The 19,866-nt window shown below is 47.5% G+C and overlaps 2 protein-coding genes across 2 annotated transcripts; both read left to right on the plus strand.

Annotated features, from left to right (window-relative positions):
• Positions 1 to 4,032: 4,032 nt before the first annotated feature.
• LOC130473812 (mast cell protease 2-like) lies at positions 4,033 to 8,725 on the plus strand. The gene is made up of 5 exons (XM_056845425.1): positions 4,033 to 4,099; positions 5,143 to 5,290; positions 5,486 to 5,627; positions 7,626 to 7,880; positions 8,561 to 8,725. Exons 1-5 carry the CDS (start codon positions 4,033 to 4,035, stop codon positions 8,723 to 8,725), a joined length of 777 nt encoding a protein of 258 aa, XP_056701403.1.
• Positions 8,726 to 13,122: 4,397 nt separating this feature from the next.
• LOC130473815 (mast cell protease 2-like) lies at positions 13,123 to 17,619 on the plus strand. Its single transcript, XM_056845428.1, has 5 exons — positions 13,123 to 13,189; positions 14,233 to 14,380; positions 14,576 to 14,717; positions 16,517 to 16,771; positions 17,455 to 17,619. Exons 1-5 carry the CDS (start codon positions 13,123 to 13,125, stop codon positions 17,617 to 17,619), a joined length of 777 nt encoding a protein of 258 aa, XP_056701406.1.
• The last annotated feature ends 2,247 nt before the right edge of the window (positions 17,620 to 19,866 follow it).

Here is a 19,866-nt window from a genome sequence, read left to right on the forward strand (position 1 = left end):
TTGTCCACTTCTGTATACTTGAACCTTTTTGCTTTAAAAGTGAAGGAGATGCCCTGAGGATATTCCCATCTATATTGGATTCCATTGAGCCTTAAACATTGAACAATCTCCATAAAATCTTTCCTTTTCCTCAGCAATCTTGCCGGTATTTCCTTCATCAATCTCAAATACTCATCTTCAACTTTTAGTGGTGTCTTGTAATGAGTGTTAAGTATCAAGTCCCAGTGACTCCTCGAAAATAATTGAAGCAGGCAATCCCTAGGTACTTTGTTTCTGGTTGCATATGCAGAATTCATTCTGTAAGCTGTCACAATCATCCCTGCAATAACTTCTTCAGATTCTTGTAAAAAGTCTGCCAAAAGAACTGCCAAATATCCACGTAAATCCCGATTTTCAACTTTTTCTTTCAATCCACGTATACGTAACGAAGATTCCTTTATCTTAAGCTCCATCATCGCCATCTGGTCTTGTTGTTTCTCGTCTCTATCAGATGAGGATGCTATTGCCATCTCAAGGGTGTCCACCTTCTTCTTAGTTTCTTTGATTTCCTGTGTATTTTTCTTTAACTTGGTTTCAACCCTATCTTGCCTGATAGTCAGAGATGAGATTGTATCTTGCAGAGTAGCTATTGCAGCAGAATTTTGGGATGTAGTAGCTGTATTCTGGGATAACTCCTGCTTCATTTCAGCAACATCTTGATGAGTCTTGGTTAAAAGTTCAAATACAGAGGTCAATGTTACTTCAGGCTTTGCTTTTGGGGTCATCTTGGTAGTAACAGATGTTGGTGCACCTGGAGAAGTTGTCTGTTTAGTTGCAATTTGAGTCACAGAGGGCCTTCTCTGAGGAAGCTGTACCACCAACTTTGTATCCTTAAGAATATCCTTGGTGTGTTTCTCTTTTTCTCCCATTTGTAAGCTGTACAAGCTGAAGACAAAACAGCTGGCAATTGTAATCCAGAAAAAAGAGGGAAATGGGGGGGGCAAAACTTTCTTTTAGATCCTTACACAAAAGTTATTTCAGATGAAAGAATCCAGTTCAAAGAAAGCAATCACTATGACATCTCAAATGATTTTATTCCATGTCACTTGATTGTTCTCCAACTCCTTTCTTTTATTTCCAAGTTCTTGCTTAATAAGAAACTTTTTGCAGTGCGTCACACAGCTGGCAAACAGCCAAAAGTCACAAAATAGATGGTTCTAAGTTGAGTCTTTTATAAACAATACTGCCACACACCCCAAGTTGATATTTTAAATATAAGAAAAAATTCTTTGTTCCAAGTTTAAAAGTAAATCGAATCCCACCTCGCTTATTCTTGCTGTGCCTTTAAGATGACGCCGGCCATACAGCGGAGTCCCGTCTGAGCGACTGCCGCCGATTTCGTGGCGGCTATCGCTCCAATGACAGGTCAGCCACCGGCACCCGATTCTGCATCCCCTCTTACTCCGAGGGGAGCCGCTTGCCGGATCTTCAAGTGGCGAGATAATCGCCCCGCGACAGCGAGGCAGCAAGAGCGCGGCTCCGCGCTTGTGGCGGGGGGGCCGTCCGACCTGGAAGTGTAGCCTAATGTTTTTCAAAGGTCAGACACTTAAAGTATGCCCTTCCCCCAAGGATCACAGAGCAGAGCAAACGGCTGGCCCTTCCCCATTTTTTCCCTTAAAATTTAATTTTTTTAAAAAAGCAACAAATTGAATGTAACTCAAGCCCCCACGCCCTCTCCCCCAACGTACCCTGTCAACAAGAGAAGAAAAGGCTGCATGCACACACAAACAGAGGCATCTAGGAGTTTGAAAGGGAGAGCGAGAAGGCAGAGGGTGGGAGAGGCAGCCATATGAATCCAGCTAAACAAGAAATGGAGAAGGTGAGGCATCACCCCTCAAGGAAATACAGGAAATCTTGCCCGCTTTCCAGCTGTTGTATGAGACTTTCTCCCTAGTGTAGAGATCTAACATAGACTCATAGAGCTGGAAGGGACCCCAAGGGTCATATAGTTCAACACCCCCCTGTACAATGCAGGAAATTCACAACTATCCCCCCCCACACACACACACACCGTGGCCCCTACTCATAGGCCTTGCATGCAGGGGAAATTTTCTCTTGGTTTGCCGCTCTCTTGGTGCACAGTTGTCTTCTGCGAGGTTTCCAATCACTATGCAGGGGGGGGCTTTGCCCCACCATACCTGACGGCATTCAGGAGTATTTCCCCACAATGAAGAAGTCCAAAGAGAAAATGTGGAGCGTCGCGGTCCCTCCCCCACGGAAGCCCCAAGTATTTCATCGGCTGGTTAGAACACAGGATAAAAAACGTCACTATTCCGACCTGCCCGAGCAGGCGAAATGAGCCCCCCCCTTTTTTTTTCTTCTTCTAAATTAAAGGTTCTAATTCAGCGAAATTTTGAAAAATCAAAACATGAAGGCACGGGGACCACCCGCTCCCTGGCAGGAGCCTTTCAACGCTTGACCCAGCAGATATTTCATAATTTGTGGTCTTTATAGTGCTCCTCGTCACTTCCAGCCGTGCAATAGGCAAGAAGCTCCCCCTCCTCTTTAATTTTAATATAAATTCAGTGAGATATCGCTATAGCAATAAGATAATGCCGGAAGATCATCATTGATCGGGGGAGCGTGCTTTTATGAAAGATTACTTCAGCAAAAACAAAGGCTATTCTTTTCTCTCTGTGGCCGCTGTCTTGCTGTGCGTCCTTCCCTGATTTCTCACACATTTCTGCTTTTTAATTTTCTATCCCGGATGTTTTGGACACTCTACAAAAGGAAATGTCTGGGCATAAACACAGTTGGCCACTTATACTGCAATCCAAAAGACCCCCTCCCCTTATTTATTTTACTTAGCAGTTTGTCTTTTCTGCAAAATAACGATTAAATGAAATGTGTATTGTACAGGGCCGAATTGGCCATGTGAACAATATCATTAAAGTAAGTAAATGAAATGCAAACCACAGCCAATTAAAGAATCTGCCACTCTGTTCCCATTCCACCAGTTTCGGAAGTATCCGTGCCACATTTATCCCCATTTTTTCAAAAAGGAAATTTGCTTGGAAAGGGGTGCTGTTTGGATTGTGCCCCATAAAAGTCCTACCACTCTGTATCAACAGCTATTTAGTTAGTATCAACAGCTATTTAGTTTGGTGTGACTTTCAGGATGGAATTTAGCCCAGTAGTACAGCTGAAGAATCGAGACACCCATCTAATCTGCTTCTCCAAATGACTCCCTGATGTGCAAAGGTGAGGAGATGGTTCAGGGTCAGATGAAGGACCCAATGGGCAGCAATGGTTCCACCAGGTTTCTCCCTCTCTCATAATACCATAATGCGGGGTCATCTGCTGAAGCTGGAGGGTGAGCGATTCAAAACAGACAAAAGGAACTATTTCTTCACACAACACATAGTTAAATTGTGGAACTCCTTGTCCCAGGATGTGGTGATGGCTGCCACGTTGGAAGGCTTTAAGAGGGGGAAAGACATATTCATGGAGGAGAGGGCTATCCATGGCTACTAGTCAAAACGGAAACTAGTCATGATGCAAACCTACTCTCTCCAGTATCAGAGGAGCAGGCCTTTCTATTAGGTGCTGTGGAACGCAGGCAGGATAATGCTGCTGCAGCCGTCTTGCTTGTGGGATTCTTAGAGGCATCTGGTTGGCCGCTGTGTGAACAGACTGCTGGACTTGACGGGCCTGGGTCTGATCCAGCAGGGCTTTTATTACATGCTTATATTCTTATCATCCCAAAGAGGACTCAAGAGGGTACCAATCATCCCGAATGCACACTATAAACAGCTTTCTTTGCAACAATCTCTCATCCACATTATTTCTCTTGTCCCCTCCCAAAAGGCCAGACCTCAAACTGATAATCTTTGTCTGTAACTGCAGAGATGGCAGATACAACAGGCGGAAAGATCTGATGGTATCCCCTCGTGGCTTCAACCGTCACTAGCCAGTCGATAAAATACGAAGATGAGAGCCAGACAGATCATGTTGCCACAGTGTTAGAAAAACACCCCAGGGAAGGAGTCCGAAATGGAGCGCTCCCCGAGTCTGGGCTTCTTCCTCCTGGCCTCCTTAGCTGCCCATGTGGCCTTTGGTGGTGAGTAGCACATTCCTGGGCTGTGGTTAATCTGGTTATTGGGGAGAATCCGAACTGTCTCCCATTTTGACCCTGTGTTGTTCTATGTACAGCACATTGTTTATTTGGGGGAATTATTTATCACAAGGTACACTGATTTCCAAACAGCATTATTTATCTGTGTAAGGGCCAATTCATAAAAACTACACAAAAGTATCTCAGTGGGCAGAGACAACCTACTGGCTTCCTCTCTCACAATAGACACCTTGTGAGGTAGGTGGGGCTGAGAGAGTTCAGAGAGAACTGTGACTAGCCCACGGTCACCCAGCTGGCTTCATGTGGAGGAATGGGGAAACCAACCCGGTTCGCCAGATTAGCGTTCACCGCTCATGTGGAGGAAAGGGGAATCAAACCCCTTTCTCCAGATTAGAATCCACTGCTCTTAACCACTATACCACACTGGGACGAGCCAAACCATTTTGCACAGGGATAAACCCCACACATTTTTGGAGCCAGATATTTTGAGACACAATGCAAATTTTATTTATGGAATTCTTTAACTCATCTGGAGTTAAATTGCATTCATGCAAGCTATTTTCAGAAGACAAATTGAAGAAACGCCAAATGGAGCCTCATTTGTTGGAAGCAGTCTGCCTCCAGTTGCCGGAACCAAATGCCTTGGCTGGGAGTTTTCCAAGGCTTTTGTCTGGCCATGGTTGAATGCTGGAGTAGTGGGGTTAGATTACTGGACAAAGATTTGGGAGAACCGGGTTAAAAATCCCACTCTGCTATGAAGTTCACTGGATGATCTTCAGCAAGTCTTGGCCTCAACTCCCTCACAGGGTTGTTTAGAGGGTAAAATTAAGAGGAGCAGAGAACCATGTATGCTACTCTGAGTTTCTTGAAGGAAGGGTAGGATTAAAAAGGCATTAGATAGAATTGAATGGCTTTAGTCTGATCCAGCACAAGAAGTCCTGTGTTCCTAATCAACGGGTCTCACTCCGACCGAAACTCCATCTGTTTCCAAGCAAGGCAAACCCACATCCAGTTTTGGTGTATTTCAGGCACTCTACGCAGCCAGATCGTCGGAGGGCACGAAGCCCCCCCACACTCTCGACCTTATGTAGCAGCTCTGAAAATAGGTGGAAATTTTGGCTGCGGGGGCTTCCTGGTGGCCCCTCAGTGGGTGATGTCTGCAGCCCACTGCAACGGGTGAGTCCTCTGGTGGAGTCCAGAAGGTCCATCAGGCGGTAGCTGGTGGAGGGGAAGGGGCCGGGAGAGGCTGTGTGGGGACGGGTCTGAGTTCCAGGATGTGTAAGGGTTGTGTCTCAGGCGTCAGCAGGTCATGAGCCACAGCTGGTACATTTGATCCAAATTGGCTTTTTGTCTTCCTTTTGTTTTCCCAAGAGACATCCTTGTCATTCTGGGAGCTCACGATCTGAACGCTGTAGAAGACACCCAGCAAGTGTTCGGTGTGGAAAGTGCTCATGAACATCCAGACTACAAGCCATATGGTGGAATGCCATACAATGACATTCTTCTCCTGAAGGTAAGAGGAAAGGTTTTCAGGTGGCACTCACACACACAGCATTCTTCAGCATGGTGTAGTGGTTAGGAGTGGCGGACTGTAATCTGGGGAACAGGTTGGATTCCCCACTCCTCCTCATGAAGCCAGCTGGATGACCTTGGGCCAGTCACAGCTCTCTCTGAACACTTTCAGCCCCACCTACCTTGCAAGGTGTCTGTTGTGGGGAGAGGAAGGTGATTTTTAGTTGGTTTGGGACTCCTTAAAGATGGAGAAAATTGGGGTACAAAATCCCCCTTCTCTTCTTCTTCTTCCTCCTCCCTCAGTGGCCGGGAGCGCCAGTTCTCTTGCAAGGAGAGACTGCTGAAGAAATCATAACTTCATACAATACTGGTTTACTTGCAAAAACTCAGATTGGGGGAGCAGAGTATTAGAGTTCAAGAGAAATTAATTTTATTTGTGAAAAGGATTGGGGTGGGGGTAAACCTTGTCAGCTTCAACTGGAAAACGCAAGGGTGGAAATGTAGCCACACAATAGGCTAGATATTCTCAGGGGATTCATGAAGCCCTTTATGAATTCCAGAAATGATCCATCATCTTTTCTGTTCTTCACTCTGGTCACCGTCTGGGGCATCACAAAGGAACTGGCAGCTTGCCAGGAGAAGTGCTTGTCTGAAGTACCAACTAGGGCTGTGCAAAAAAATAATAATAATCCGGTAAATTTAGGATTTGGGCTTATTGGACCAGATTTGTTTTTTATAGGGGGGGAACCTGAAATAAGCCAAATTCCCATACCAGTAAATATAGGAGTTCAGCTTTTCCCCAAGTTTTCCCGAAAAATTCGGGTCCAATGAAGCCTATGGGGCTTTCCGCGGTTCCTGGGGAGCATTTTTGCAGGTAGAGCCCCCAAATATTCAGCGTGGCTCCAAGGGACTCTCCTTGCAAGAACCCCCAAGTTTGGTGAAGATTGGGTCAGGGGGTCCGGAGTTATGGGGTCTGGAAGGGGTCGCCCCCATCCTCCTCCATAGAAAAGAAATAGCGAAGTGGCTGTATTCCGATTCTTTAGTGGGAACTTCGCTGTGTATCTCTATGGAGGAGCCGGGCTTTAAACCATGGGAAAGTTCGCCCGGCTCCTCCATAGAGATACATAGCGAAGTTCCCACTAAAGAATCGGAATACAGCCACTTCGCTATTTCTTTTCTATGGAGGAGGATGGGGGCAACCCCTTCCAGACCCCATAACTCCAGACCCCCTGACCTAATCTTCACCAAACTTGGGAATCATGCAAGGAGAGCCCCTTGGAACCATGCTGAAAAGATGGGGACTCTACCTGCAAAAATGCCACCCCAGGAGCTGAGGAGAGCCGTTCCTGAAAAAGGCAGATATTTATCCTGCTTTTTCGGGGTTTGCAAATTCGGCTTCGCCATCTTCCCCAAACCCGAAATTTACTGACATGGCATTTTTTCAGTATTTTTTGGGTTCGCGTTTATCGATATGCAGAGCCCTAGTAGCAACACCAAGAGGAGGTTGCTCACCGTCTCCCTGACTGAGACACTTTGCTGAAATTTCTTTCCAACCAGCTTCTGTTTCTCCTGCTTCTCAACTTCAGCCGTGGTTTTGTCTTCCAGTTATTCCCATTACAGAATCACAACTCATGTTCCTGTCATTAGGTCACCTGTTGTTTCCTGCTTGTCACATAAGGTTACCAATTATGGCATGGAAATTTCCTGGAGAGTTGGGGGTGGCGCTCGGGGACGGACCTGCACGGGGCATAATGCCATAGAGTCCAATTGCCAAAGCTGCCGTTTTCTCCTGGGGAACTGATTTCTGTAGTCTGGAGATCCGCTGTAATTCCAGGAGAGCTCCAGGACCTACCTGGACATTGGCAACCCTCATATCTCAGCTCTTTCCCCTTGTTTAGCTCAAAAAGACCACTCTGTCAGCGGCTCCTAAGAAGGTGGGCTACTGAGGGCAGGTAATTTTTTGGCACAAACATTCTCCCTTCTGTTTCCTTGCCGACAGCTGGATCGCGAAGCCAAGCTCAACAAATACGTCCAAGTCATTCCTTTACCACAGACCGAAAGCGATCTCCCCAAAAACACAGAATGTGTTGTCGCAGGCTGGGGACGCATCGACGACCGGTATGGAGGCACGTCCAAGCTTTTTATGACCAACGTCACCTTCCCTGGCCGCAGGAAGTGCCTGCAGTTCTTCCCAGAACTCACCGACGGGATGGTTTGCGCAGGGAGCCGCTCCAAGCTCTGTGATGTCAGCAACGTGAGTGCCGCCATCTTGGTTCCCCCCCCCCAAAAAATGTCAAGCTTCCCAAGTCCTTGGGAGATTTCAAGATGTGCTGGTTAGTTAATCGGCCCTTTGGCCTCTTCTTAACTAGGGTCACCAATCCCCAGGTGGTGGCTGGAGATCTTCTGCTATTAGAACTGATCTGCAGCCAATATAGATCAGTTCCCGTGGAGGAAATGGCTGCTTTGGACACTGGGACTTTAGCTTCTGAAATTTCTTCTTCTGTCAAACTATGATGTTTTTGCTTGTTTGATATTTTTAATTTTCTCAATGTAACTCGACCCCAACCCTCTTTCCCAACATAGCCCATCCACAAAAGAAGAAAAGTCTACATGCACACACACACAGAGGCATCAAAGAGTTGACATTTTGTTTAAAGGGAGAGTGGGAAGGGGGAGGATGTGAGAGGCAGTAATGTGGATCCAGCTAAACAAGAAGTGGAGAAGGTGAGGCATCACCCCTCAAGGAAAGCCTCCTCTCGAGGCAGATCCCTTGGGGTCGCAAGAGCCACTGATTACATAATCTTACTTTTGTGGCACACAAACAGCATAGACAGAATTTTGCAAGTGTCTAGATTTAGGGACCGCAACTTGGGAAATTTCTTCTTCCGTCAAACTAAGGTGTTTTTGTTTGCCTGATATGTTTAATTTTCTCAGGGGGATTCCGGAAGCGCTCTGGTGTGCAATGGAGCCGCCCACGGGGTTGTCTCCTTCGGCTTCCATGTGCCACCGTCAGTTTACACCCGTGTCGCTGAGTACCTTCCTTGGATCAGAAAGGTCATGGGGCAAGGCCAGGAAAGGCCAGAACCACCCGCCTTCTGAACCGCCTTCACGCCATTCCCAGCTTCTGCAGACCTGCTTCGTGTCCCCCGTTGGAGAGAGTTAGGCCAGCCTGATTCAGCAAGACAGACACGATATCTGAGCAAGAGACAGGGCCAGTTCTTATTCTGGGGATAGGGGTGGGGGGGTCAGGACAACCTTGTTGACATCCAGATGCTAGCCAATCAGTACCTTCCACAACCGGCTTTTGGTACCAGTTTTCAGAATCCCCCTCTCCCAGTAGCGCCGTGCTAGAGAAAACCGCATTTGTACGAATGGCACAGGAGCACCTCCGAAGTAGCCCTGCACTGCCCTACAACTATTATGTCTGTCTTCACTTTGCGCCAACTTGTGTTTTCCTCTGGGCCAGTTTCTTTAACATGCCCTTTGATCAGTGAGGCCCACCAGAGTGCAAACGACCCAGGTTGCACCAGATATAAAGTGTGTGTGTGTGTGTGTGTGTGTGTGTGGAGGGGTAATCAGAGGTCACTTTCTCCCCCCACCCCCCGTACCTTTGTGCATGTACACTATGCGCTCCTCTGGCTGGAGTGAACTGGCTTTGCGTCCCTTTTGCTGAACGATTCATGAAATAAACCACCCTTGCATTTCAAATCTCCGTCTTTGTTATGGTGTCCCTGCCGCCCAGCTGATCCTACTAGCCTAATGTTTTTCAAAGGTCAGACACTTAAAGTATGCCCTTCCCCCAAGGATCACAGAGCAGAGCATACGGCTGGCCCTTCCCCATTTTTTCCCTTAAAATTTAATTTTTTAAAATAGCAATAAACTGAATGTAACTCAAGCCCCCACGCCCTCTCCCCCAACGTACCCTGTCAACAAGAGAAGAAAAGGCTGCATGCACACACAAACAGAGGCATCTAGGAGTTTGAAAGGGAGAGCGAGAAGGCAGAGGGTGGGAGAGGCAGCCATATGAATCCAGCTAAACAAGAAATGGAGAAGGTGAAGAATCACCCCTCAAAGAAATACAGGAAATCTTGCCCGCTTTCCAGCTGTTGTATGAGACTTTCTCCCTAGTGTAGAGATCTAACATAGACTCATGGATCTGGAAGGGACCCCAAGGGTCATATAGTTCAACACCCCCCTGTACAATGCAGGAAATTCACAACTATCCACACACACACACACACACACACACACACACACCGTGGCCCCTACTCATAGGCCTTGCATGCAGGGGAAATTTTCTCTTGGTTTGCCGCTCTCTTGGTGCACAGTTGTCTTCTGAGAGGTTTCCAATCACTATGCATGGGGGGGCTTTGCCCCACCATACCTGACGGCATTCAGGAGTATTTCCCCACAATGAAGAAGCCCAAAGAGAAAACGTGGAGCGTCGCGGTCCCTCCCCCATGGAAGCCCCAAGCATTTCATCGGCTGGTTAGAACACAGGATAAAAACGTCACTATTCCGACCTGCCCGAGCAGTTCTGGCATCAGGCGAAATGAGCCCCCCCCTTTTTTCTTTCTTCTAAATTAAAGGTTCTAATTCAGCGAAATTTTGAAAAATCAAAACATGAAGTCACGGGGACCACCCGCTCCCTGGCAGGAGCCTTTCAACGCTTGACCCAGCAGATATTTCATAATTTGTGGTCTTTATAGTGCTCCTCGTCACTTCCCGCCGTGCAATAGGCAAGAAGCTCCCCCTCCTCTTTAATTTTAATATAAATTCAGTGAGATATCGCTATAGCAATAAGATAATGCCGGAAGATCATCATTGATCGGGGGAGCGTGCTTTTATGAAAGATTACTTCAGCAAAAACAAAGGCTATTCTTTTCTCTCTGTGGCCGCCGTCTTGCTGTGCGTCCTTCCCTGATTTCTCACACATTTCTGCTTTTTAATTTTCTATCCCGGATGTTTTGGACACTCTACAAAAGGAAATGTCTGGGCATAAACACAGTTGGCCACTTACACTGCAATCCAAAAGACCCCCTCCCCTTATTTATTTTACTTAGCAGTTTGTCTTTTCTGCAAAATAACGATTAAATGAAATGTGTATTGTTCAGGGCCGAATTGGCCATGTGAACAATATCATTAAAGTAAGTAAATGAAATGCGAACCACAGCCGATTAAAGAATCTGCCACTTTGTTCCCATTCCACCAGTTTCGGAAGTATCCGTGCCGCATTTATCCCCATTTTTTGGAAAAAGGAAATTTGCTTGGAAAGGGGGGAGCAAGAAGCGTCGCGCGTTGAGGAATTATGAGGACTCGCCATGACCCCCCGATCTGTTCGTCAATTCTCACAATGCCTAGCCCTGAAACATTTCATTAGCGATTTAGTGATATAATATCATTTCTGGACGGGGTGGGGGGGGGGGAAACGGCACAGAATGGAGTTGGGGCATTTTTTTAAAAAATGGCATTCGCGGGGTGAGAGTGATGGATAGGAGAAACGGTGGACAGCGGGAGGAGAGACAACGGTGGGCAGGAAGGGAAGGAAGTCGTAGGTCTGAATTAAGAGTTATTAATGATTTACTGCTCCAGTAACTTCGAATGAGATGAAAGCAAACCACAGATTTGGTATAAAACAGGTTCCTAGAAATGCACAGAAAATGCACATCAGGTGCGAACTGAGTGCTGAAGGACAGGAAAATCATGTAAAATTCAAAATTAGCTGCAGGGCAATCCTGCAAGTCTCGCTAAGCATAAATGACCGTAGACTCATAGAACTGGAAGGGACCTACAGGGTCATCTAGTCCAACCCCCTGCACAACGCAGGACATTCACAACTACCGCCCCCCACACACACCCAATGGCCCCATACTCCATGCCCAGAAGATGGCCAAGATGCCCTCCCCTCTCATCTTCTGCTTAAGATCATAGAATCAGCATCGCTGACAGATGGCCATCTAGCCTCTGCTTAGAAACCTCCAGGGAAGGAGTGCTTACCACCTCCCGAGGAAGCCTGTTCCATTGAGGAACCACTGTAACTGTTAGAAAATTCTTCCTAACGTCTAGATGGAAACTCTTTTGATTTAATTTCAACCCGTTGGTTCTGGTCTGACCTTCTGAGGCAACAGAAAACAACTCGGCACCATCCTCTATATGACAGCTCTTCAAGTACTTGAAGATGGCAGTAGTGTCCAGAAGATGGCAACAAAAACCCTCCAGGAACCCTGGCCAATCTGGCCTAGAGGAAAGTTGCTTCCTGACCCCCAAGTGGCGATCGGCATTCCCCTGGGCATGCAAGAAAGGGCCACGAGAGCCAATACCTGACCAAACCTTCCTGCCCTCTCTCTCATGACCTGCCATTGACCTAATCATCTACAAAAGAAGGAGGAATATTACCAAGTAGCATGTAGGAATTCAGCCTGCACCTATATTAACCCCCCTCCCCCAATGCCTTGGTATCTCAGCTGTTACATAAGAAGGGTTTGCAAACTAGTGGATGGGTAGATATCAGAAGCTGGCAGTGCGAATACCCGGCCGGGATGCTGTTTGGATCGTGCCCCATAAAAGTCCTACTGCTCTGTAACCCCTTGTTAGTATCAACAGCTATTTAGTTTGGTGTGACTTTCAGGATGGAATTTAGCCCAGTAGTACAGCTGAAGAATCGAGACACCCATCTAATCTGCTTCTCCAAATGACTCCCTGATGTGCAAAGGTGAGGAGATGGTTCAGGGTCAGATGAAGGACCCAATGGGCAGCAATGGTTCCACGAGATTTCTCCCTCTCTCATAATACCATAATGCGGGGTCATCTGCTGAAGATGGAGGGTGAGTGATTCAAAACAGACAAAAGGAACTATTTCTTCACACAACGCATAGTTAAAATGTGGAACTCCCTGCCCCAGGATGTGCAGTTGGCTGCCAACTTGGAAGGCTTTAAGAGGGGAGTGGACATGTTCATGGAGGAGAGGGCTATCCATGGCTACTAGTCAAAACAGAAACTAGTCATGATGCATACCTACTCTCTCCAGTATCAGAGGAGCAGGCCTATTCTATTAGGTGCTGTGGAACGCAGGCAGGATAATGCTGCTGCAGCCGTCTTGCTTGTGGGATTCTTAGAGGCATCTGGTTGGCCGCTGTGTGAACAGACTGCTGGACTTGACGGGTCTGATCCAGCAGGGCTTTTCTTACATGCTTATGTTCTTATCATTCCAAAGAGGACTCAGGAGGGTACCAATCATCCCGAATGCACAATATAAACAACTTTCTTTGAAACAATCTCTCATCCACATTATTTCTCTTGTCTCCTCCCCAAAGACCAGACCTCAAACTGATCAACTTTGTTTGTAACTGCAGAGATGACAGATACAACAGGCGGAAAGATCTGATGGTATCCCCTCGTGGCTTCAACCGTCACTAGCCGGTCGATAAAATACGATAAGAGCCAGACAGATCAAGTTGCCACAGTGTTAGAAGAACACCCCAGGGAAGGAGTCCGAAATGGAGAGCTCCCCGAGTCTGGGCTTCTTCCTCCTGGCCTACTTAGCTGCCCATGTGGCCTTTGGTGGTGAGTAGCACATTCCTGGGCTGTGGTTAATCTGGTTATTGGGGAGAATCCGAACTGTCTCCCATTTTGACCCTGTGTTGTTCTACGTACAGCACATTGTTTATTTGGGGGAATTATTTATCACAAGGTACACTGATTTCCAAACAGCATTATTTATCTGTGTAAGGGCCAATTCATAGAAACTACGCAAAAGTATCTCAGTGGGCAGACACAACCTACTGGCTTCCTCTCTCACAATAGACACCTTGTGAGGTAGGTGGGGCTGAGAGAGTTCAGAGAGAACTGTGACTAGCCCACGGTCACCCAGCTGGCTTCATGTGGAGGAGCGGGGAAACCAACCCGGTTTGCCAGATTAGCGTTTGCCACTCATGTGGAGGAGTGGGGAATCAAACCCCGTTCTCCAGATTAGAATCCACTGCTCTTAACCACTACACCACACTGGGACGAGCCAAACCATTTCACACAGGGATAAACCCCACACATTTTTGGAGCCAGATTTTTTGAGACACAATGCAAATTTTATTTATGGAATTCTTTAACTCATCTGGAGTTAAAATGCATTCATGCAAGCTATTTTCAGAAGACAAATTGAAGAAACGCCAAATGGAGCCTCATTTGTTGGAAGCAGTCTGCCTCCAGTTGCCGGAACCAAATGCCTTGGCTGGGAATTTTCCAAGGCTTTTGTCTGGCCATGGTTGAACGCTGGAGTAGTGGGGTTAGATTACTGGACAAAGATTTGGGAGAACCGGGTTCAAAATCCCACTCTGCTATGAAGTTCACTGGATGATCTTCAGCAAGTCTTGGCCTCAGCTCCCTCACAGGGTTGTTTGGAGGATAAAACTAAGAGGAGCAGAGAACCATGTATGTTACTCTGAGTTTCTTGAAGGAAGGGTAGGATTAAAAAGGCATTAGATAGATTTGAATGGCTTTAGTCTGATCCAGCACAAGAAGTCCTGTGTTCCTAACCAACGGGTCTCACTCCGACCAAAACTCCATCTGTTTCCAAGCAAGGCAAACTCACATCCAGTTTTGGTGTATTTCAGGCACTCTACGCAGCCAGATCGTCGGAGGGCACGAAGCCCCCCCACACTCTCGACCTTATGCAGCAGCTCTAAAAAGAAACGGATATTTTGGCTGCGGGGGCTTCCTGGTGGCCCCTCAGTGGGTGATGTCTGCAGCCCACTGCAACGGGTGAGTCCTCTGGTGGAGTCCAGGAGGTCCATCAGGCGGTAGCCGGTGGAGGGGAAGGGGCCGGGAGAGGCTGTGTGGGGACGGGTCTGAGTTCCAGGATGTGTAGGGGTTGTGTCTCAGGCATCAGCAGGTCGTGAGCCACAGCTGGTACATTTGACCCCAATCGGCTTTTTGTCTTCCTTTTCTTTTCCCAAGAGACATCCTTGTCATTCTGGGAGCTCACGATCTGGATGCTGTAGAAGACACCCAGCAAGTGTTCAGTGTGGAAAGTGCTCATGAACATCCCGACTACAAGCTATATGGTGGAACGCCGTACAATGACATTCTTCTCCTGAAGGTAAGAGGAAAGGTCTTCAGGTGGCACTCACACACGCACACACGCAGCATTCTTCAGCGTGGTGTAGTGGTTAGGAGTGGCAGACTCTAATCTGGGGAACGGGTTGGATTCCCCACTCCTCCTCATGAAGCCAGCTGGATGACTGTGAGCCAGTCACAGCTCTCTCTGAACTCTTTCAGCCCCACCTACCTTGCAAGGTGTCTGTTGTGGGGAGAGGAAGGTGATTTTTAGTTGGTTTGAGACTCCTTAAAGATGGAGAAAATTGGGGTACAAAATCCCCCTTCTCTTCTTCTTCTTCTTCCTCCTCCCTCAGTGGCCAGGAACGCCAGGGATCCTTTGCAGGGCCAGCCCAGTTCTCTTACAAGGAGAAACTGCTGAAGAAATCATTGACTCTGGTCATCATCTGGGGCATCACAAAAGAACTGGCAGCTTGCCAGGAGAAGTGCTTGTCTTAAGTACCAACTAGGGCTGTGCAAAAAAATAATAATAATCCGGTAAATTTAGGATTTGGGCTTATCGGACCCGATTTGTTTTTTTTAGGGGAGGGAACCTGAAATAAGCCAAATTCCCATACCAGTAAATATAGGAGTTCAGCTTTTCCCCAAGTTTTCCTGAAAAATTCGGTTCCAATGAAGCCTATGGGGCTTTCGGCGGCTCCTGGGGAGCATTTTTGCAGGTAGCGCCCCCAAATATTCAGCGTGGCTCCAAGGGACTCTCCTTGCAAGAACCCCCAAGTTTGGTGAAGATTGGGTCAGGGGGTCCGGAGTTATGGGGTCTGGAAGGGGTCGCCCCCATCCTCCTCCATAGAAAAGAAATAGCGAAGTGGCTGTATTCAGATTCTTTAGTGGGAACTTCACTGTGTATCTCTATGGAGGAGCCGGGCTTTAAACCATGGGAAAGTTCGCCCGGCTCCTCCATAGAGATACATAGCAAAGTTCCCACTAAAGAATCTGAATACAGCCACTTTGCTATTACTTTCTATGGAGGAGGATGGGGGCGACCCCTTCCAGACCCCATAACTCCGGACCCCCTGACACAATCTTAACCAAACTTGGGGGTTCTTGCAGGGAGAGCCCCTTGGAGCCACGCTGAAAAGATGGGGACTCTACCTGCACAAATGCCACCCCAGGAGCTGAGGAGAGCCGTTCCTGAAAAAGGCAGATATTTATCCTGCTTTTTCGGGGTTTGCAAATTCAACTTTGCCATCTTCCCCAGTTTTAGGGGGAAATTTACTGACATGGCATTTTTTCAGTATTTTTTGGGTTCGCGTTTATCGATATGCAGAGCCCTAGTAGCAACACCAAAAGGAGGTTGCTCACCATCTCCCTGACTGAGACACTTTGCTGAAATTTCTTTCCAACCAGCTTCTGTTTCTCCTGCTTCTCAACTTCAGCCGTGGTTTTGTCTTCCAGTTATTCCCATTACAGAATCACAACACATGTTCCTGTCATTAGGTCACCTGTTGTTTCCTGCATGTCACATAGGGTTACCAATTATGGCATGGAAATTTCCTGGAGATTTGGGGGTGGAGCTCGGGGACAGGCCTGCGCGGGGCATAATGCCATAGAGTCCAATTGCCAAAGCTGCTGTTTTCTCCTGGGGAACTGATTTCTGGAGATCCGCTGTAATTCCGGGAGAGCTCCAGGACCTACCTGGACGTTGGCAACCCTCATATCTCAGCTCTTTTCCCTTGTTTAGCTCAAAAAGACCACTCTGTCTGCGGCTCCTAAGAAGGTGGGCTACTGAGGGCAGGTAATTTTTCAGCACAAACGTTCTCCCTTCTGTTTCCTTGCCAACAGCTGGATCGCGAAGCCAAGCTCAACAAATACATCCAAGTCATTCCTTTACCACAGACCGAAAGCGATCTCCCCAAAAACACAGAATGTGTCGTCGCGGGCTGGGGACGCATCGACGACCGGTATGGAGGCACGTCCAAGCTTTTTATGACCAACGTCACCTTCCCTGGCCGCAGGAAGTGCCTGCAGTTCTTCCCAGAACTCACCGACGGGATGGTTTGCGCAGGGAGCCGCTCCAAGCTCTGTGATGTCAGCAACGTGAGTGCCGCCATCTTGGTTCCCCCCCCCCCCCAAAAAATGTCAAGCTTTCCAAGTCCTTGGGAGATTTCAAGATGTGCTGGTTAGTTAATCGGCCCTTTGGCCTCTTCTTAACTAGGGTCACCAATCCCTAGGTGGTGGCTGGAGATCTTCTGCTATTAGAACTGATCTGCAGCCAATAGAGATCAGTTCCCGTGGAGGAAATGGCTGCTTTGGACACTGGCACTTTAGCTTCTGAAATTTCTTCTTCTGTCAAACTATGATGTTTTTGCTTGTCTGATATTTTTAATTTTCTCAATGTAACTCGACCCCAGCCCTCTTTCCCAACATAGCCCATCCACAAGAGAAGAAAAGTCTACATGCACACACACAGAGAGGCAGCGAAGAGTTGACATTTTTTTTAAAGGGAGAGTGAGAAGGGGGAGGATGTGAGAGGCAGTAATGTGGATCCAGCTAAACAAGAAGTGGAGAAGGTGAAGCATCACCCCTCAAGGAAAGCCTCCTATCGAGGCAGATCCCTTGGGGTCGCATGAGCCACTGATTACATAATCTTACGTTTGTGGCACACAAACAGCATAGACAAAATTTTGCAAGTGTCTAGATTTAGGGACCGCAACTTGGGAAATTTCTTCTTCCATCAAACTAAGGTGTTTTTGTTTGCCTGATATGTTTAATTTTCTCAGGGGGATTCCGGAAGCGCTCTGGTGTGCAACGGAGCCGCTCACGGGGTTGTCTCCTTCGGCTTCCATGTGCCACCGTCAGTTTACACCCGTGTCGCTGAGTACCTTCCTTGGATCAGAAAGGTCATGGGGCAAGGCCAGGAAAGGCCAGAACCACCCGCCTTCTGAACCGCCTTCACGCCATTCCCAGCTTCTGCAGACCTGCTTCGTGTCCCCCGTTGGGGAGAGTTAGGCCAGCCTGATTCAGCAAGACAGACATGATGTCTGAGCAAGAGACAGGGCCAGTTCTTATTCTGGGGATTGTGGGGGTGGGGGGTCAGGACTACCTTGTTGACATCCAGATGCTAGCCAATCAGTACCTTCCACAACTGGCTTTCGGTACCAGTTTTCAGAATCCCCCTCTCCCAGTAGCCCGTGCTAGAGAAAACCGCATTTGTACGAATGGCACAGGAGCACCTCCGAAGTAGCCCTGCACTGCCCTACAACTATTATGTCTGTCTTCACTTTGCGCCAGCTTGTGTTTTCCTCTGGGCCAGTTTCTTTAACATGCCCTTTGATCAGTGATGCCCACCAGAGTGCAAATGACCCAGGTTGCACCAGATATAAAGTGTGTGTGTGTGTGTGTGTGGAGGGGTAATCAGAGGTCACTTTCTCCCCCCACCCCCCGTACCTTTGTGCATGTACACTATGAGCTCCTCTGGCCGGAGTGAACTGGCTTTGCGTCCCTTTTGCTGAACGATTCATGAAATAAACCACCCTTGCATTTCAAACCTGCGTCTTTGTTATGGTGTCCCCGCCGCCCAGCTGATCCTACTAGCCTAATGTTTTTCAAAGGTCAGACACTTAAAGTATGCCCTTCCCCCAAGGATCACAGAGCAGAGCATACGGCTGGCCCTTCCCCATTTTTTCCCTTAAAATTTAATTTTTTAAAATAGCAACAAACTGAATGTAACTCAAGCCCCCACGCCCTCTCCCCCAACGTACCCTGTCAACAAGAGAAGAAAAGGCTGCATGCACACACAAACAGAGGCATCTAGGAGTTTGAAAGAGAGAGCGAGAAGGCAGAGGGTGGGAGAGGCAGCCATATGAATCCAGCTAAACAAGAAATGGAGAAGGTGAAGAATCACCCCTCAAAGAAATACAGGAAATCTTGCCCGCTTTCCAGCTGTTGTATGAGACTTTCTCCCTAGTGTAGAGATCTAACATAGACTCATGGATCTGGAAGGGACCCCAAGGGTCATATAGTTCAACACCCCCCTGTACAATGCAGGAAATTCACAACTATCCACACACACACACACACACACACACACACACACACACACACACACACACACACACACACACACACACACCGTGGCCCCTACTCATAGGCCTTGCATGCAGGGGAAATTTTCTCTTGGTTTGCCGCTCTCTTGGTGCACAGTTGTCTTCTGAGAGGTTTCCAATCACTATGCATGGGGGGGCTTTGCCCCACCATACCTGACGGCATTCAGGAGTATTTCCCCACAATGAAGAAGCCCAAAGAGAAAACGTGGAGCGTCGCGGTCCCTCCCCCATGGAAGCCCCAAGCATTTCATCGGCTGGTTAGAACACAGGATAAAAACGTCACTATTCCGACCTGCCCGAGCAGTTCTGGCATCAGGCGAAATGAGCCCCCCCTTTTTTTCTTTCTTCTAAATTAAAGGTTCTAATTCAGCGAAATTTTGAAAAATCAAAACATGAAGTCACGGGGACCACCCGCTCCCTGGCAGGAGCCTTTCAACGCTTGACCCAGCAGATATTTCATAATTTGTGGTCTTTATAGTGCTCCTCGTCACTTCAAGCCGTGCAATAGGCAAGAAGCTCCCCCTCCTCCTTAATTTTAATATAAATTCAGTGAGATATCGCTATAGCAATAAGATAATGCCGGAAGATCATCATTGATCGGGGGAGCGTGCTTTTATGAAAGATTACTTCAGCAAAAACAAAGGCTATTCTTTTCTCTCTGTGGCCGCCGTCTTGCTGTGCGTCCTTCCCTGATTTCTCACACATTTCTGCTTTTTAATTTTCTATCCCGGATGTTTTGGACACTCTACAAAAGGAAATGTCTGGGCATAAACACAGTTGGCCACTTATACTGCAATCCAAAAGACCCCCTCCCCTTATTTATTTTACTTAGCAGTTTGTCTTTTCTGCAAAATAACGATTAAATGAAATGTGTATTGTTCAGGGCCGAATTGGCCATGTGAACAATATCATTAAAGTAAGTAAATGAAATGCGAACCACAGCCGAATCTGCCACTTTGTTCCCATTCCACCAGTTTCGGAAGTATCCGTGCCGCATTTATCCCCATTTTTTGGAAAAAGGAAATTTGCTTGGAAAGGGGGGAGCAAGAAGAGCCGCGCGTTGAGGAATTATGAGGACTCGCCATG

The sequence above is a fragment of the Euleptes europaea genome, chromosome 2 (genome assembly GCF_029931775.1).
Source record: "Euleptes europaea isolate rEulEur1 chromosome 2, rEulEur1.hap1, whole genome shotgun sequence".
Classification (NCBI taxonomy): domain Eukaryota; kingdom Metazoa; phylum Chordata; class Lepidosauria; order Squamata; family Sphaerodactylidae; genus Euleptes; species Euleptes europaea.